A 14,173-nucleotide genomic window follows, 5' to 3' on the forward strand; every position below is an offset into this window, starting at 1 on the left:
TAAGGCACTCACTCTGTATTTAATTTAAGTAGCATTTACATCTTTGCCATATTCTGTTCCCCATCAAGGAATATGGTAATATGGTATACAGATCCATTTACTTGAGATTATTTCCTGAGTCTATCAGCAACTTTGCACAGTTGCTTCCATGAAGGTCTTGTTAGGCTCTTCTTATTTACATTTTGGATTTTAATGCTGCTGTGAATGGTATATTTTCTATTTTCTATTTTATGCACTAAGTTGCTTTTGTGTGGCAAGGCTCTTGATTTTGCTGTAATGACCTTCTATATGATGTTTTCTGAAGTCTTTTATTCATTTGAATATTCAATGTGTCTATTCCTTTGAATTTTCTATGTAGATAATCATATAGTTAACAAATACTATCTATTTCTTTGCAGTCTTCATATCTCATTTTCATTTTGACATCCATAGCTCTGGCTCTTTTTCATTTTGATATTCACTGCAGATGTAGGTGGTAGTGGTGACAGCATATGTCAACGACTTGTCACTGCCGTGAATGGCAGAGCTTCTGACATTTCACATTTATGTATGCTTGCTGCCGATTTTAGGAAATGGAAGTTCCTTTTAATGTTAGTTTGCTAAACATTGTTAATTTGTACTTACACAGAATTCATTTCAGAGCCTTTTCCTGTACCCATTGTCGTGACTGAATGTTTTTTTCTAGTCTATCTTGTATGCAGGGAATTAGAATTGAATTTTTTTCTAACATTTAATCGTATTTTTATTCCATGCATACAGGCGGCTTGTTCGTTTAATCCACTGTTGTGTTGGATATGTGATTATCTGTTTATGACATTTGCTGCGATATGTGTGAACACTTGCCTCACAAATTCTTTTCATGAGCGCTCGGGTGCCTTCATCTGTTTATGAATCTAGGAGAGCGAGCCTGGGAGAATGAGTTAAACAATTGCCCATTTTGGGTGCATTGGAAGGGGTGAGATAAGATGGTGATTCATTTTCCCTTGCCACTTGGCTGAACTGGCCTCCAAAATTTCCTGTCCTGGAATATTTGAGGGTAGATTGAACTTTGAATACACTTTCAGTTTGTGGAAGTACCATTGGTTTTATCCATTCACCTCTTCAAGGACATCTTGGTTGGTGATTATGAATAAACTACTATATACATTCGTGTACATGATTTTCCATGTGAGAACCAAAGTTTCCAATTCACTTAGGTAAAACCTAGGAGTACGACTGATGGATCTAAAGGTAAGTCTATGTTTTACTACATAGGAAAGGGCCAAAAGGCCTTCTAGAGTGAATGAAACATTTTTCTTGTATACCAGCTATGAATGAGAATTCCACATCCTCTCCAGAATTTGATATTCTCAGGTATTTGAATTGTATCCATTGTAATAGGTGGGTAGAGGAATCTTAGTGCTGTTGACATTTGCATTATTAGTGAATAATTGTGCTGATCATCTTTTCATGTGTGTATCTTCATTGGTGAATGTATGTGTATTTCTGCGTGTCTTCATTGGTGAATGTCTTCAAATCATTTACATCTTTAGTTGGATTCTTTGTTTTCAAAGGTTGAATGTTAAAAGTTTGGTATTTACTCAGCATATGAGTTCTTTATCGGACATCAGATTACTAATATTTTCTCTCCATCTATATAGTTTTTTCCATTCTTATAACAGTTTTTTTTTTTTTTTTTTTTTTTTTTGGAGATGGAGTCTCACTCTGTCGCCCAGCCTGGAGTGCAGTGGCGTGATCTCCACTCACTGCAATCTCTGCCCTCTGAGTTCAAGCGAGTCTCCTGCCTCAGCCTCCCGAGTAGCTGGGATTACAGGTGCCTGCCAACGTGCCCGGCTAATTTTTGTATTTTTAGTAGAGACAGGATTTCACCATCTTGGCCAGGCTGCTCTTGAACTCCTGACCTCGTGGTCCACCTGCCTCAGTCTCCCAAAGTGCTGGGATGGCAGGTGTGAGCCACCGTGCCCGGCTGAGATTCACAGGAAAACCATGATCGGAGGGGTGTAAGTTTGTAGGAAAGAGGTTTTTAAGTGGCAGCATCTTTGCATGATTCAAACTCTGGAGGCTTATGTATAAAGTCCAAGAAACACATGAGAAAATTGTACTTCTTGGAAACTACGGAGCTCACAAATGATGAAATGTGATTCACACCGATTTGTAAATGAGCACCCATTTGTAAGTGAGCAGGCCGAGACAGGGAGATCCACCTGCAGACCATGGCTGGACTCTGGATTAATCCATTCCCATGTCTGCATTCTCTTATGGCCTCTTCCCACGTCTCCCAGGACTCTGCCACCTACTGTCAAATTAAAAATCACAGGCAGGGATACCTCTGGGTTCTGGTGTGTGGGTGTTGGGGCTCTCTGCATGCCCTGATTTCAGAGCTCTTTTGATGTCTGTGCCCAGTTGTCTCTACTGTAAGAACTTGAATCTATTTCCTCTGATCGTTCAGTCAAAGAGGTTTGTCGATGATAGCATGTGTTCTAAGATGAACACCCCAAGTGACCAGAAAAGGCTGCTTCCTAAGTTAAAACATGACATGACATCTTTTAAATTAATTTTTGACTCCAAAAGAAAGAAGGAGAAGGAAGGAAAGGAGGGAAAGAGAGAGAGAGAGAGATGGAAGGAAGGAAGGCAGGAAGGAAGGAAGGAAGGAAAGAAGGAAGGAAGGAAGAAGGAAGGAAGGAAGCAGAGAGAGAGAGAAAGAGAGAAAGAGAAAGAAAAAAGGAAAGGAAAGGAAAGGAAAGTAGGAAGGAAGGAAAACAAGAAAGAAAAAGTGGGGGCATAGTGGAGGAATCAAGGAAGTAAAAAACCCCACCGGATCCAGTACAGACATAAAAGCCAAACATAAATCCTGTCCACCAGACACTAATGAGCACCCTCTAAACTGCAAACCCGTAGGACTCCTTGGTAGTATGTGTAACCTCCACAACTATCAAGGGCACTTTTTAACCCAATGAAAAAGCCAGACGTGATCTCATCTGTATGTAAAGTGAAGATCCTGTTATATAAAGGCACTGCCATGACAAGGAATGGCCAGCAACACAGTGTCATTGTGAACCCTCGGCCAGCAATGCTAGCAGCACAACTGGCACTCAGCGAGCAACTCCAGGTAATTTTTTTTTTTTTTTTTGAGACGGAGTCTTGCTCTGTCGCCCAGGCTGGAGTGCAGTGGCGCGATCTCGGCTCGCTGCACGCTCCGTGTCCCAGGTTCATGCCATTCTCCTGCCTCAGCCTCCCGAGCAGCTGGGACTACAGGCGCCCACCACCACGCCCGGCTAATTTTTTGTATTTTTAGCATAGACATGGTTTCACCGTGTTAGCCAGGACCGTCTCGATCTCCTGAGCTCGTGATCCGCCCGCCTCAGCCTCCCAAAGTGCTGGGATTACAGGCGTGAGCCACTGCGCCCGGCCGGCTCCAGGTAATTTTTAATGAGCAGAGGCAGGATGTCTGAGGGGCTTCCTAAAACCCAGCACCTGCTCGAGTATCTCCTGGGCACTTTTCCAGGGAGGCGTGTTAGGCTGAAGTCTCTATCATGCAAGCCAAAGATGTCGGAGGCGGGTACTCAACTGCAAAGAAAGAAAAAGGACGGAGACCACGAAGACTTTTTTGTGCCGTCAGAAAATTACTCATTTTCTGACACATTTATTGACCAGCACATATTCTGCCCAAATGCTCGCCTCTATGTGCTCTGGTCTGCGTAGTCTGGGTACGCCTGGGGCCCATCGCTAGCTGGCATGTACTGTGACGTGTGGTGGCTGTGGGGGCAATGGTGGTGCAGAGCTGGGGGATGGGGGAACATGGCCATGGAGGCAGCAGGCTGTGCAGTCCCAGCAGCCACTAGGGTCACCGGTACCCAGAGATGGCAGAAGGGCAGCACGCCGGGTGCAGGAAGTCCTGTGGTGTCCATGACAAGGGTACTAGGGGAAGCTGTGGGAAGGGCCACCACAGGCCCATAAGAATTCATCTGAGTGGGAGATCCGGGGACATAGAGGAAGGGCAGCGCTGCAGGCTCAGGGACAGCGGCCACCAGAGTGACGTGAGCCTGGCTGCCCTCTGACCACTCGCCGGCCGGCTGGGTCGCTGGAGCGTTGTCACTCGCCACGGTGGGATCGGGCACCATCACAGGAGTTGCTGGTGGAGCAGAGCCACTCCTGATTTGGGTGTTGGGACCGGCCGGTTCCTGGTGTTGTGGTGTGACCTGGTCATTCTCATTCGGAGACGTGTGATCTTGTTGCTCAGGGTCTGCTGGTGCCAGACAGGATCCAGCAGCTTCTGGCTCGTCCTCTTCCTGATGTCTTGGTGCAGACTTGACGCCCACTCTTCTCTTCATCCTCACGAGGAGGTGAGGGGCGTCTCTTTGAAAGTAAGGATGGCAGTAGAACTCTAACTGTAAGTCAAAGTTTAAATAAACAAAAGGAAACTGCAAGTCACAAGGATGGACTACAACTACCAACCATCTACGCCCCTGTGCAAGAGAACTCTACTGGCCCAGGAGGCCTTTCTGGAAAAGGTCCCAGTCCCCAAAGGAAGCTGGCGACTCGCGTTCACATCGTCAAGGTTTACCAAGTTGTGGCGGGCCTTTCCGTCTTGGAAAAAGCCTCAAAATGGCAGATTAGGGTGTCCACGGCCGGTGGAAAGGGTCTTTGAAGTTGCAGACCAGGAGGGAAGAAGATTCTGGGCCTCCCCCATGCAGTGGCAGCTGGCAACAGAATGCACCCCGGCTGGGCTGGAGGCCCTGGGCACTGGCTCTTCCACACCAGGGGCCCACCTACTAAGGGCAGCAGGAGCATCTGCACCTCCTGCGCCAGGCGCCCTTCAGCGCTTCAACTTGAGCACTTCTCCAGACACCAGCTAGGGTGACAGTGGTACAAATACCAGACTCCCCTGGCCTGCTCACCTCACAGGGTGAAGCGCTATGGAGTCAGGGGGACACAGCCACCACCAGACGACATGACTGGCCCCGGGCAGGAGGACATGCAGATACGGCTACTTAGCACCTGTGATATTTTACACACTCGAGAGGGGCCGGCACCATTCTCAGCCCTCTCCCCACATTCACTTTTAGTTCATGCCACCTCCACCCAGAGGGGGACACAGGCCCACAGCGATGGCTCCACACCCTGCCTGAGGTCGCCCACTTCCCAGGAGGCAGTCTTGGGACTTCCACCCGACCAGGCCCCAGAGCCCACCGACTTAACCCCTCCAGAGGCTTGTTGTTCATTACCTTATTCAAGATGGAGCCCAGCCTTTTTGCGGAGACAATGCGGGTGAAGGTCCTGAAAGTGCATTGACGCCGTTTTCGGAAGCCGTACAAGTTTAGCTGGCGGAAGAAGCTGGTTATCGAATTTGTGGCAAACACTTTGTGTGCGACGTCCCTTTTGAGAATCTCCTTTTCAAAGAGTTTTTGACTGATCACTATACAAGCCCCACTGTCATCCCACCAGATGGACAAAAACTGGTTGCTGCTGACCAGTCTCCACAGTTTCTGCGGAAAGGGGAGGGAGAGGAGATTATCTTCTCCCTGGGGCGGGTCGTCACCGTCAGGGTGTGGCCTTCTGAACGAAGCTTCCTCGGCCAGAGGTTGGAAAGCGATTTCTTCTGTCAGCAGCCTGAAGTTAGGGCTCCCAGTGGACACTGGGTCATCCCAGGCAGGGGAAGGATCTGCTGGGTGAAGGTAGGTCTCTGAGTGCAATTGGGGAGGAAAAGGCACCCTTTCCAAGCCATGACCCTGTCCTCTCGAATGTCTTTCCTCACAGCGAGCCATACTCAATGATGGCTTGTCCTCCATCTGGCAAACTTGCTAGTGCAGTGTGGCCAGCAGCACCCCTTGGCAGTCATGTAACCAGCCCCACGACATCATAAAGGGGCTCTGACTGCGGGGGGTGGGGGGGGTGGCATCTCCACACACCCAGCAAGTTATGTAATAAAGGGCCAAGGCAGACAAGTAGCTGCCCATCTGCATGTGCACATTCTGGTCCTCACAGTCATTTCAATGGGAAAGATGACACTAGTGCACAAGAGTGCCGAGGGGCCCTGCCACACCTTAGATGCAGACCTGGAGCAGTCCCCTTGTCCTAGAGCTCCTGAGCCAGACAGAACTACAGCAAAGCCCTGGCTCAGGAAGGTCAGAGCTCACCGTCTGAGTCATGGGCCCACAGACCCCAGCACATGACTGACACTTTGAAGCACAGAACAAAGGGTAGGACGGTGCCCATGGGTCAGGCTGTAGCCACGCCACCCTTTCCACCCTGTCCTAGCCAGAGGCAGCAATGTGCTCCATACAGATCCTCCTAACACATCCACACTGTCGGTCCCCAGCACGCAGATGCCCGACAGCCACTCAGGCAAATGGCTTAGCTGACTGCCCCACCACACACCGTCGCCATGCAGTCCAGTGGGGAGTCGGAGGCAGCCTTCTTCCTGCCTCTCCTCGGCCTGCACGTGTCCTCCCACCAAGCAGAGACACCCTTCTACACCCCGGGTCTCTGCGGTCACGTCGTGGTGGGGCATGCAGCTGTTGGCCTTCCAACATGTTTTGTTTTCCTTGGCCAGTGTCTCCAGAGAAACGCACGTGGGTTTGTGTCCAGCGGTCCATCTCTGCAACAGTTGTTCCTTTGGGATTGGATGCTAGGAGGTCACGGGAGAGGTGTCCATCCAAAGCAGTGTCTGTGTCACACACTGTCCCCACACACAGGGCCACCTCTGCACAGACTCCCCCGACTCGATTCTGGGCACAGAGCTCAGTGACCCTCCAGAGACTGCCACGAACCGGTGATGCCTCCACGCTTGAGACATCCTGACCGCAGGGCCCAAGACGCACTGGCTCAGGGGGTGACAGTGAGGGGTCTGCAAACAGACTGCTGATGCTGGTGTCTCAACCTGGCCGCTGCCGAGCTGTGTGACTTGGGCACGTCACTTAACCTCTCTCGGCCTCTGTCTCCTCCCGGGGATAAGAGTAGTAGCACCTGCTTCCCGGGGCTGTGAGGATCCAGTGGGACGTACAGGAACCAGCAAGGCACCGGCAGTTGGGTCACAGCTACTGTTGTCACTTCACAAGGCATTTTCTTGAACAGCAAGTCGGAAATCTCATGAGCCTAGGGCAGAATCCACCTGTGGCCTCTGGTTACAACCCACAGGACTGAAAATCCTTCCAGCCACAGCAACTGGTGGATTTCCTGGTCAATTGCCGCAAGTCATGAGCTGAACCCCACTTGAGTTTCAGTTCAGGCAGAACTCTAGAGACGGCCAGGGCGAGCTAGACAGCAATTGCAGAGCCTTTTGTTGCAGCGTGAGCAGTCCTCAGCTGTTGACATCACTGGGGAGCAAACCAGGACCAGGAGCGGTAAAAGGACAGTGTCTGCTGCAGATTGTCGTAGCACCCAAGGAACAGTCCAGAAAGCCTCCTAAGCAGTAACAAGTGTGGCACGGTGTAGCCCAGCCAACAGTGGCATCTGCGAGGCGTCCCCTCCTTCCTGCAACTACCCCGTATACCCTGGGACCTGTGCACTGAAGGACTCATTCTAAAGGCTGTGCCCCTGCAGCCGCCAGCCTCACTCGGCTGCCTGTGCCAGCTAGAGATTTCTTTCCTCTGAGGCTGGCTGAGAGGACCATTCCAGTTTCCTGGGCCATCCAGCAAATAAGATACACATCATGCACGTGTAAAACGAGGAACCGGTTTATTGAACAGCTTAAGAGAGCAAAAATAGTGGCTTTCTCTACATTTTTTACACACTGAGCAGGAAAGGCTAAGCCATCCCGTTCCCCCGTACCCCAAAGAGAACAGGGCTTGCTGGAGGCCAGTGCCAGGGGCGGAGTCGTGTTCGCAGCAGACTTGAATTAACCCCATGTAGGCCGGCGAGCAGTTGCCCGCGTGAAAACGCCACACTCTTCTCCTGGCTGAGACGATCAAAGCTCTTTTTTTTACCCTCTTTTCAGCAAAGTACCTATTTGTTTTCAGGCAGGAGGATGTTAAACTTGCAGCCTCTGACACACGGCGGAACCTGCAGTGCTTGGAGAAACGGCACGCACATGTGAAAACATCGTGCCTACCCCAAAGCCTTCTTGTTGCTGGCAGGAGGGAAGCTTGAGACTTTCCCACGCATAGTCGTCACCCGCGTGGCCGTTTCTGCCCTCAGCAACATTCTCTAGTGTTCCGGCTTCAAGCAGCGCTTGTCAGGTTTGAAGCTAGCCACTATTCTGAGAACGTCAGAAAAGCATGGACCATCTCTTGCTTGGCATTGCTGTTCTGGCAGTAGCAGCTACTACGTACCTGCACGAGTTCCAGAGCAGAAGTGGCAATGTCCCATGAAGGCGTGGCACTCCACTGGGGCAGGGTGGGTGTGCCACGGGCGTCCACTTCTGCAGCAGAAGGCATGTGCCTACAGCACAAGCTTGTAAAAAAAATACTTGAACAGAATATGCTGTACAGGACTAGGGGTTAACACCGCATATGAAGATGCTAAAACATTTGTATAAATACTCTGTATACAAGCATGGAGTCACTCCCGTAGAAAGGGCTCATCGGTGAGGCTATGAAAAACTGCTGTCAGCATGCCCAAAGAGAAACTACTTCCACAGTAGGAACAGAAAAAAGGACTGTGCTGTGTCTAAACACGTGGTGCATCAGAGACATAGTTACAGTTCCTACTGACTGCCCCAGCCACGACCTGGGAGTGCTGAGGCTCTGGGAGTGCTGAGCGAGCTGCAGGAGGTCAGCCCTGTGGAGAAATACATTTCTAAACAATACTTTTGATTGGGATTTCAGCACCGTGTAGACAGATGTTCCTTCCGGGGGCCTGGCAAGCAGCCATCCCCCAGTGGGTCTGACGGGGAAGAGGGGTACCTGGAGCCCCTCCCAGACAGATGGAAATCCCACCCCTGTTCTCACACTCTTCCTGGCGTCCGCATCTGCTGGCACACAGCCCCGTCACCTGCCACTTCCACGTCCCGTCGTGGTGAGTGGCTGATAGGCGCTGGATGCAAACAAGGCATGAGATGGACGTACCTGGAAACCCAGCTCCAGTTCTGGTTCTGGTCTGCGGGGTGAACGAGGAGGCAGAGGAAGGCGGAGAGAGTGTGTCCCAGTCCACTTAAGCTCTGTCCCCGGAAGTGGCATCTAATCTGGCATTTCGATATTTAATTTGGGAGGTGGGAGCACATACTTCCCAGGACTCTGGGTAATGACCACTCTGGCCTTCTTTCGAAACATGGGTGCGATTTTAGGAGGCTCCGGAACTGGGGTCTCCTCGGTTTCTTCATTATCTTCGTGATGGAGCTCATAGGAAATGTTTCCATATTCTCGTAGAAATGGGAAGATTTCAAGCAGAAACTGACAGAAATCTTTGCGGATACCAAACCACCCTGAAAAATAAGAATGTTTTATTTCACACACGAGGCTCAACTGACCTTCCTGTTAACTTTCTTTCCATAACAAGAAGTTTCACTCCTACAATGTCATAACATACTTTATCCAGACTCCTGAGTCACAAAGCCTGAACAGGGCTTGAGTACCCAAAATGGGGAAGAAGTGCAAATGCTAGCTCTGTGGTGCTCGGAGTGGGGTTCCCGGACCGGCAGGGACAGCGTCCCCGGGGCTTAGTTAGGGATGCCATTCTCCGGCCCCAGCCCAGACCTCCAGAAACTGAGTCGGGCTAGGGTGGGCTCCAGCGGTCCCCTTTTCCTGGCCCTTTTGGGATTCTGCTGGGTGCCCAAGTTTCAGAACTATTGCTCTAGTGAGTCTCAAAATATCTGTTGTGAGTAGACTATGGTGTCTTCCGCTAATCTTCTCCAGCCAGGATAAGCTCATGGATGACAGTGCAACCCAAGAACAAGATTTCTGTCACCCTCTAGAATCCGCGAGGGCGGTAGTCATGCGTGGGTCCTGGGCAGGAGGGGGCCTGAACTCATGGAGCCACCTTAAAGCCACTTTCCCAGTCCCGCTATTCCTCTCTGTAGGCTACTGGAGTGTCAGCTCTGTGCAAGCCCTCCCTGCTCCCGGGGGGCGCAGAGGCACAAACAGCAAGCATAGCCTGGGCTGCTGGGCTGCAGTGAGGCCCTGCCCCCAGACCCACTGGCTTTCGGAAGGGCAATGCTCTGGGCTTCCATGCCATGGAGCTCACAGCCTTGCCAGGAAGGCACCCTCTGCAGAGATCATTTTGGAAGTGTCTGCCTCAGCAAGCAGGTGGAGGGGAATAGAGTGTTAGCAAGGCAAGATAGGCAAGACTCGGGTGATGGCAGCAAGGATATGGGGGAGGCAGAGGGGCCAACAGGGACCTAGGATGAATCCCAGGTTTGGGTGGGAGATGTGGATTTTCCATCAAACCCTCCCGGGCCTGGGAAGAATCTGTCTTGATCCCCATTTTGCAGAGGAGGGAACGGGATCTCTGAGAGGTTGCCTGCCTTGTCTGGTTCTACCTCAAATGGCAATGTGCACTGCGAGAAAAGTCCCGGTGCAGGCCAGCAGAACACCAGAGTTATGGCATGCCCTTCCCTTAGAAGGTCCCAGAATTTCCTCAGCCCTCACTTTCCCACACAAACTTCTAAATTGGGGCCCTCGGGGACTCATCTCTTCCTAGACTTCTATCCGCCGCCCACCCCCTGGTCCCACCCCAGACACACACCAAGGACTTCTGAAATGTTGAGTACATACAGTGGTTTCCTCCCTTCTGTCCAAATGTGGTTGCCATCAGCGTGATCAAGGAGAGCCAAAGGGGCACAAAGATCGGGATGCAGGAGAAGGCGTTGTGGCCATCCAGTTTGTGCACCAGCAGAATCTAAAGAAAGAGACATAGTCCCGGTAGAGCCAGCACCAAAAATGGACAGAGGCGGAAGCCAGACCTCATTAGGCAGTTCCTCCCCACCACCCCACCCCCGCGTGTGCTCCCACGAAAGGGAACATCAGCACCGCCAGAAAAAGGCAGGAAACCACCTATCACTGGGGAAAGCTCGAAATGAGCTTTTATGTCCCTCTTCAGAGCTCGGCAATAGCCTATCCACTTGAAAAGTTCCCAATGCCAGCAGTTTTATGGCAAACTCCTCCCGGTGTTTGTTCTAAGGAGTCAACGGCTCCCATTCGAGAATTCTCCACGTGACTCCAATACACAAATCTGACATCCAACTCTGCTTTTCCAAAAGTGGAAACTGGAGCCATACAGAGGCACCATGGCTAAAAAGGTGCAGTCTTCTCCCTGCCAGCCCCACGCGCTGCCTCCAAGAAAAAGGAAGGATGCTCTCCTTTCACCGAAGCTCCCTCTCAGACACGGCCGTGTTCTCTCCCTTCCCCTGGAGTGGGCTCACTGTGAGCTCAAGGGACAGAGGCTGCCTTTCTAGGGGTGCAGAATCCTGTCAGGGGAAGCGCAAGCTTCAGGGGCTGAAGAGGCTTCCCGTAGAATGCTTACCTCAAATGTAAGAAAGGGCACGATGATGGTCATCCAGCTCAGGGCCATGGCTATATGTGTCCTGCGCTGCTCCGCAATCACATCCACAGAGCGCAAGAACAAGACGGACCACACGATGTAGTAGAGGACCACCAGGCACAGAAAGGACATGAGAATCCACAGCGGGACACACACAACCTGGGGGTGGGTGAGAGAACAGCGAGAGAAAGTCTCTTTGGAGCTTCCAACCTGGCCTCTGATGGAAGGCATCTTTAGCACCTTGCTGTTAAGGCGGTCCTTCCCGTGAGCCGAATAAGGACCATTCCATCTCCCAGGACTGCTGGGAGCATCGCTCAGGACTGAAAAGGTATGGTATGTTCACTATGGGGCCTGCTGCCACCAAGGGACACACACACTCAGTGAGTCATCAGTCCCTCTTCCTTTGGGTGACAGCCAGCCCTGCATCTGGCTCCGCAGCCTCTACTCTTCCAGAGGCCCGCCCTCCCACACTGTCTCAGGCTCCCCTAGGTTCTGCTGCCATCACAGCTTCCCGGGAAACGGGACACAGCTGTCACCCTGTGCACACACACAAGATCTCACCCCAACAGACTCTCTTCACAGGCAACATTCCCACAACCTGCTGGGGGTACTTTGGCAACACAAATGGGAACGGGCTCCCCAGAAAGTGTGGCTGCCTGGGCTCCTAAGGATCCCTAACCTCACCCCTACCAAGTTAGTGAACTTGGCGGGTTGATGCTGGATACAGGTTGATGCTGGATACGTAGTGCTGCCGGGTCCCCGCCTCCGTGACAAGGGGGCATTCCAAGTATATCGCTGTCGTACCAGGTAGACCTTGTCTCATCCACACACAAGCCCAGAGGATGAGTTCTGGGGGCGCCACTTGGCCAGGCTCCCCTGTGACACGTCTTCGCCCTCCTGCCCTGCCCCCTGGGACGACACTCCTCCGTTCTCCCTTTTTATTAATTATCTATCATACAGTAGGAAAAGTGACTGTCTTCCTTTGGTGTGATTTCCCTCTTCACACAAGTGTAGATTCGCACAGCCGTAGACAGGATGCAGAAGAGGTCTGTCACCCTGCAAAACTCTCCGTGCTGTCCCTTCACTATCACACCGTCCCACCATTAGCCCCGGCAAACACTGATCTGTTCTCCGTCACTGTACTTTTGTCTCTGCTGGAACTTTATGTAGATGGCATCGCGAGACAAGTAACCTGTTGAGACTGGCTTCCCGCCATCCACATAATGTCTGTAATGAGATTTGTCCAAGTTGTTCCCTCCCAGTATCCACAGGTCGTTCCCTCTCAGTTCTGAGTGGTATTCCATTGTATGGATGCCTACAGTTTATCTGACTGTCTGCTGAGGGTGGTTTGTGAAAACCAAACAAGGCCGCTATCCAAAATGCAAACAAGACTGCTACAAACACTGGTGTGTGGGTTTCTACCAGGCTGCGCTCTTTCACTTCTCTGGGATAAATCTTATACCCAGGAGTGGGGCAGCCAAGTTCCACGGTAAGTGCGCTTTTAACTGCATCGGAGATGGCCAAACCATTTTCTACAGCGCCGGTACCACCTGCCTTCCCGCCAGTAACACTGGAGTGTCCCAGTTCCTCTGCATCCTCCCAGGCACGTGGCCTTGTCAGTGTTGTTGAGTTTCACCATTCTGAAGCCATGTGTTTCGGGCCCTTATCCTGGTTGTAGTTTGCCTTCCGTAACCTGTAATGACGTTGAGCATCTTTTCCTGTGCTGTTTCCCCATGCATATATCCCCTTCGCAAATTGTCAACTCTTTTGCCAATTTTTAGGTGTTTCTTTTTGCAGTTTTGAGTTTTTAAGAGTTCTCTGTATGTTGTGGGTGCAAGTCAATGTTTTGATGTGTGCTTTGCAAATATTTTCTCCCAGTCTGTGGCCTGTCTTTATTTTATTTTATTTTTGAGGAAGTCCAAATTTATTTATTTATTTGGTTCTAGGACTGGGGCATGGAAAATACAAAGGGAGCTTAGCATTTTGTGGTGCCAGAAAATAAAGAAGTGCTTAAGAAATGATGCAGTATATAAAAAGAGCACAGGAGCTTCCAAAGACTAAAAGGGCTCCCAAAAGCTGGAAAATTTGAGCAACAATATAAATAACGATGGTACTGAATTATAAGCAATAGAAGAAAAGAACAATTTAGATTTTTCTCAGATATGAGCATGGATTATCTCTTCATTTATTTAGATGTTTTCAAATTTTTCTGTCATATTTTGTAGTTTTCAGTGTACAGGTCTTACAAATTTTTCATTAAATGTATTCCAAAGTACTTTATGTTTTGCTATTCATAAAGCACTTGCTTTTTGTCATTTTCATGTGTTTGCTGTTAGTATAGAGCTATAGTATTAATTTCTTTGTATTAAAAGTGTATCTTCTAACCGTGGTATATCCACTTATTAATTGCAGTTTTCCTTTTTTCTTTGTAGAATCCTTAGGATTTTCCACACTGATCATCATGTTGTTTGCAGTAAAGGCCATTGTATGTCTTCTTTTTCAATCATGTTTTTCATTTCTTTCTCTTACTCTATTGCAATAGTTTGAACCTCTAATAGAAAAAGTTGAGGAGAAGTATGAAATCCGTTATTTTTGCCTTGATCCTGACCTTAGATGGAAAGCATTCAGTATTTCGTCATTAAGCATATTCTTAGCTCTAGTTTTTTTGTAGATTTCCTTCAATGAATTGATAATGCTCACATATATTTTTAATTTGCTGAGAATTTTTAAAAATGAAATGTGTTGAAATTTTCAAATG

General features: G+C 49.8%; 2 protein-coding genes across 2 annotated transcripts; both read right to left on the reverse strand.

Annotated features, from left to right (window-relative positions):
• Nucleotides 1–3,598: 3,598 nt before the first annotated feature.
• On the reverse strand, nucleotides 3,599–6,566 carry HSFX1 (heat shock transcription factor family, X-linked 1). Its single transcript, XM_054472179.2, has 2 exons — nucleotides 5,226–6,566; nucleotides 3,599–4,388 (listed from the first exon to the last, which is right to left on the reverse strand). The coding sequence occupies exons 1-2, from the start codon at nucleotides 5,787–5,789 to the stop codon at nucleotides 3,681–3,683; spliced, it is 1,272 nt and encodes a 423-aa protein (XP_054328154.1). The 5' UTR covers nucleotides 5,790–6,566; the 3' UTR covers nucleotides 3,599–3,680.
• Nucleotides 6,567–9,019: 2,453 nt separating this feature from the next.
• Nucleotides 9,020–11,672, reverse strand: TMEM185A (transmembrane protein 185A). The gene is made up of 3 exons (XM_054473225.2): nucleotides 11,398–11,672; nucleotides 10,650–10,773; nucleotides 9,020–9,361 (listed from the first exon to the last, which is right to left on the reverse strand). Exons 1-3 carry the CDS (start codon nucleotides 11,644–11,646, stop codon nucleotides 9,117–9,119), a joined length of 618 nt encoding a protein of 205 aa, XP_054329200.2. The 5' UTR covers nucleotides 11,647–11,672; the 3' UTR covers nucleotides 9,020–9,116.
• Nucleotides 11,673–14,173: the final 2,501 nt, after the last annotated feature.

This window comes from Pongo pygmaeus, chromosome X (assembly GCF_028885625.2).
Source record: "Pongo pygmaeus isolate AG05252 chromosome X, NHGRI_mPonPyg2-v2.0_pri, whole genome shotgun sequence".
In the NCBI taxonomy this organism is placed as follows: Eukaryota; Metazoa; Chordata; class Mammalia; order Primates; family Hominidae; genus Pongo; species Pongo pygmaeus.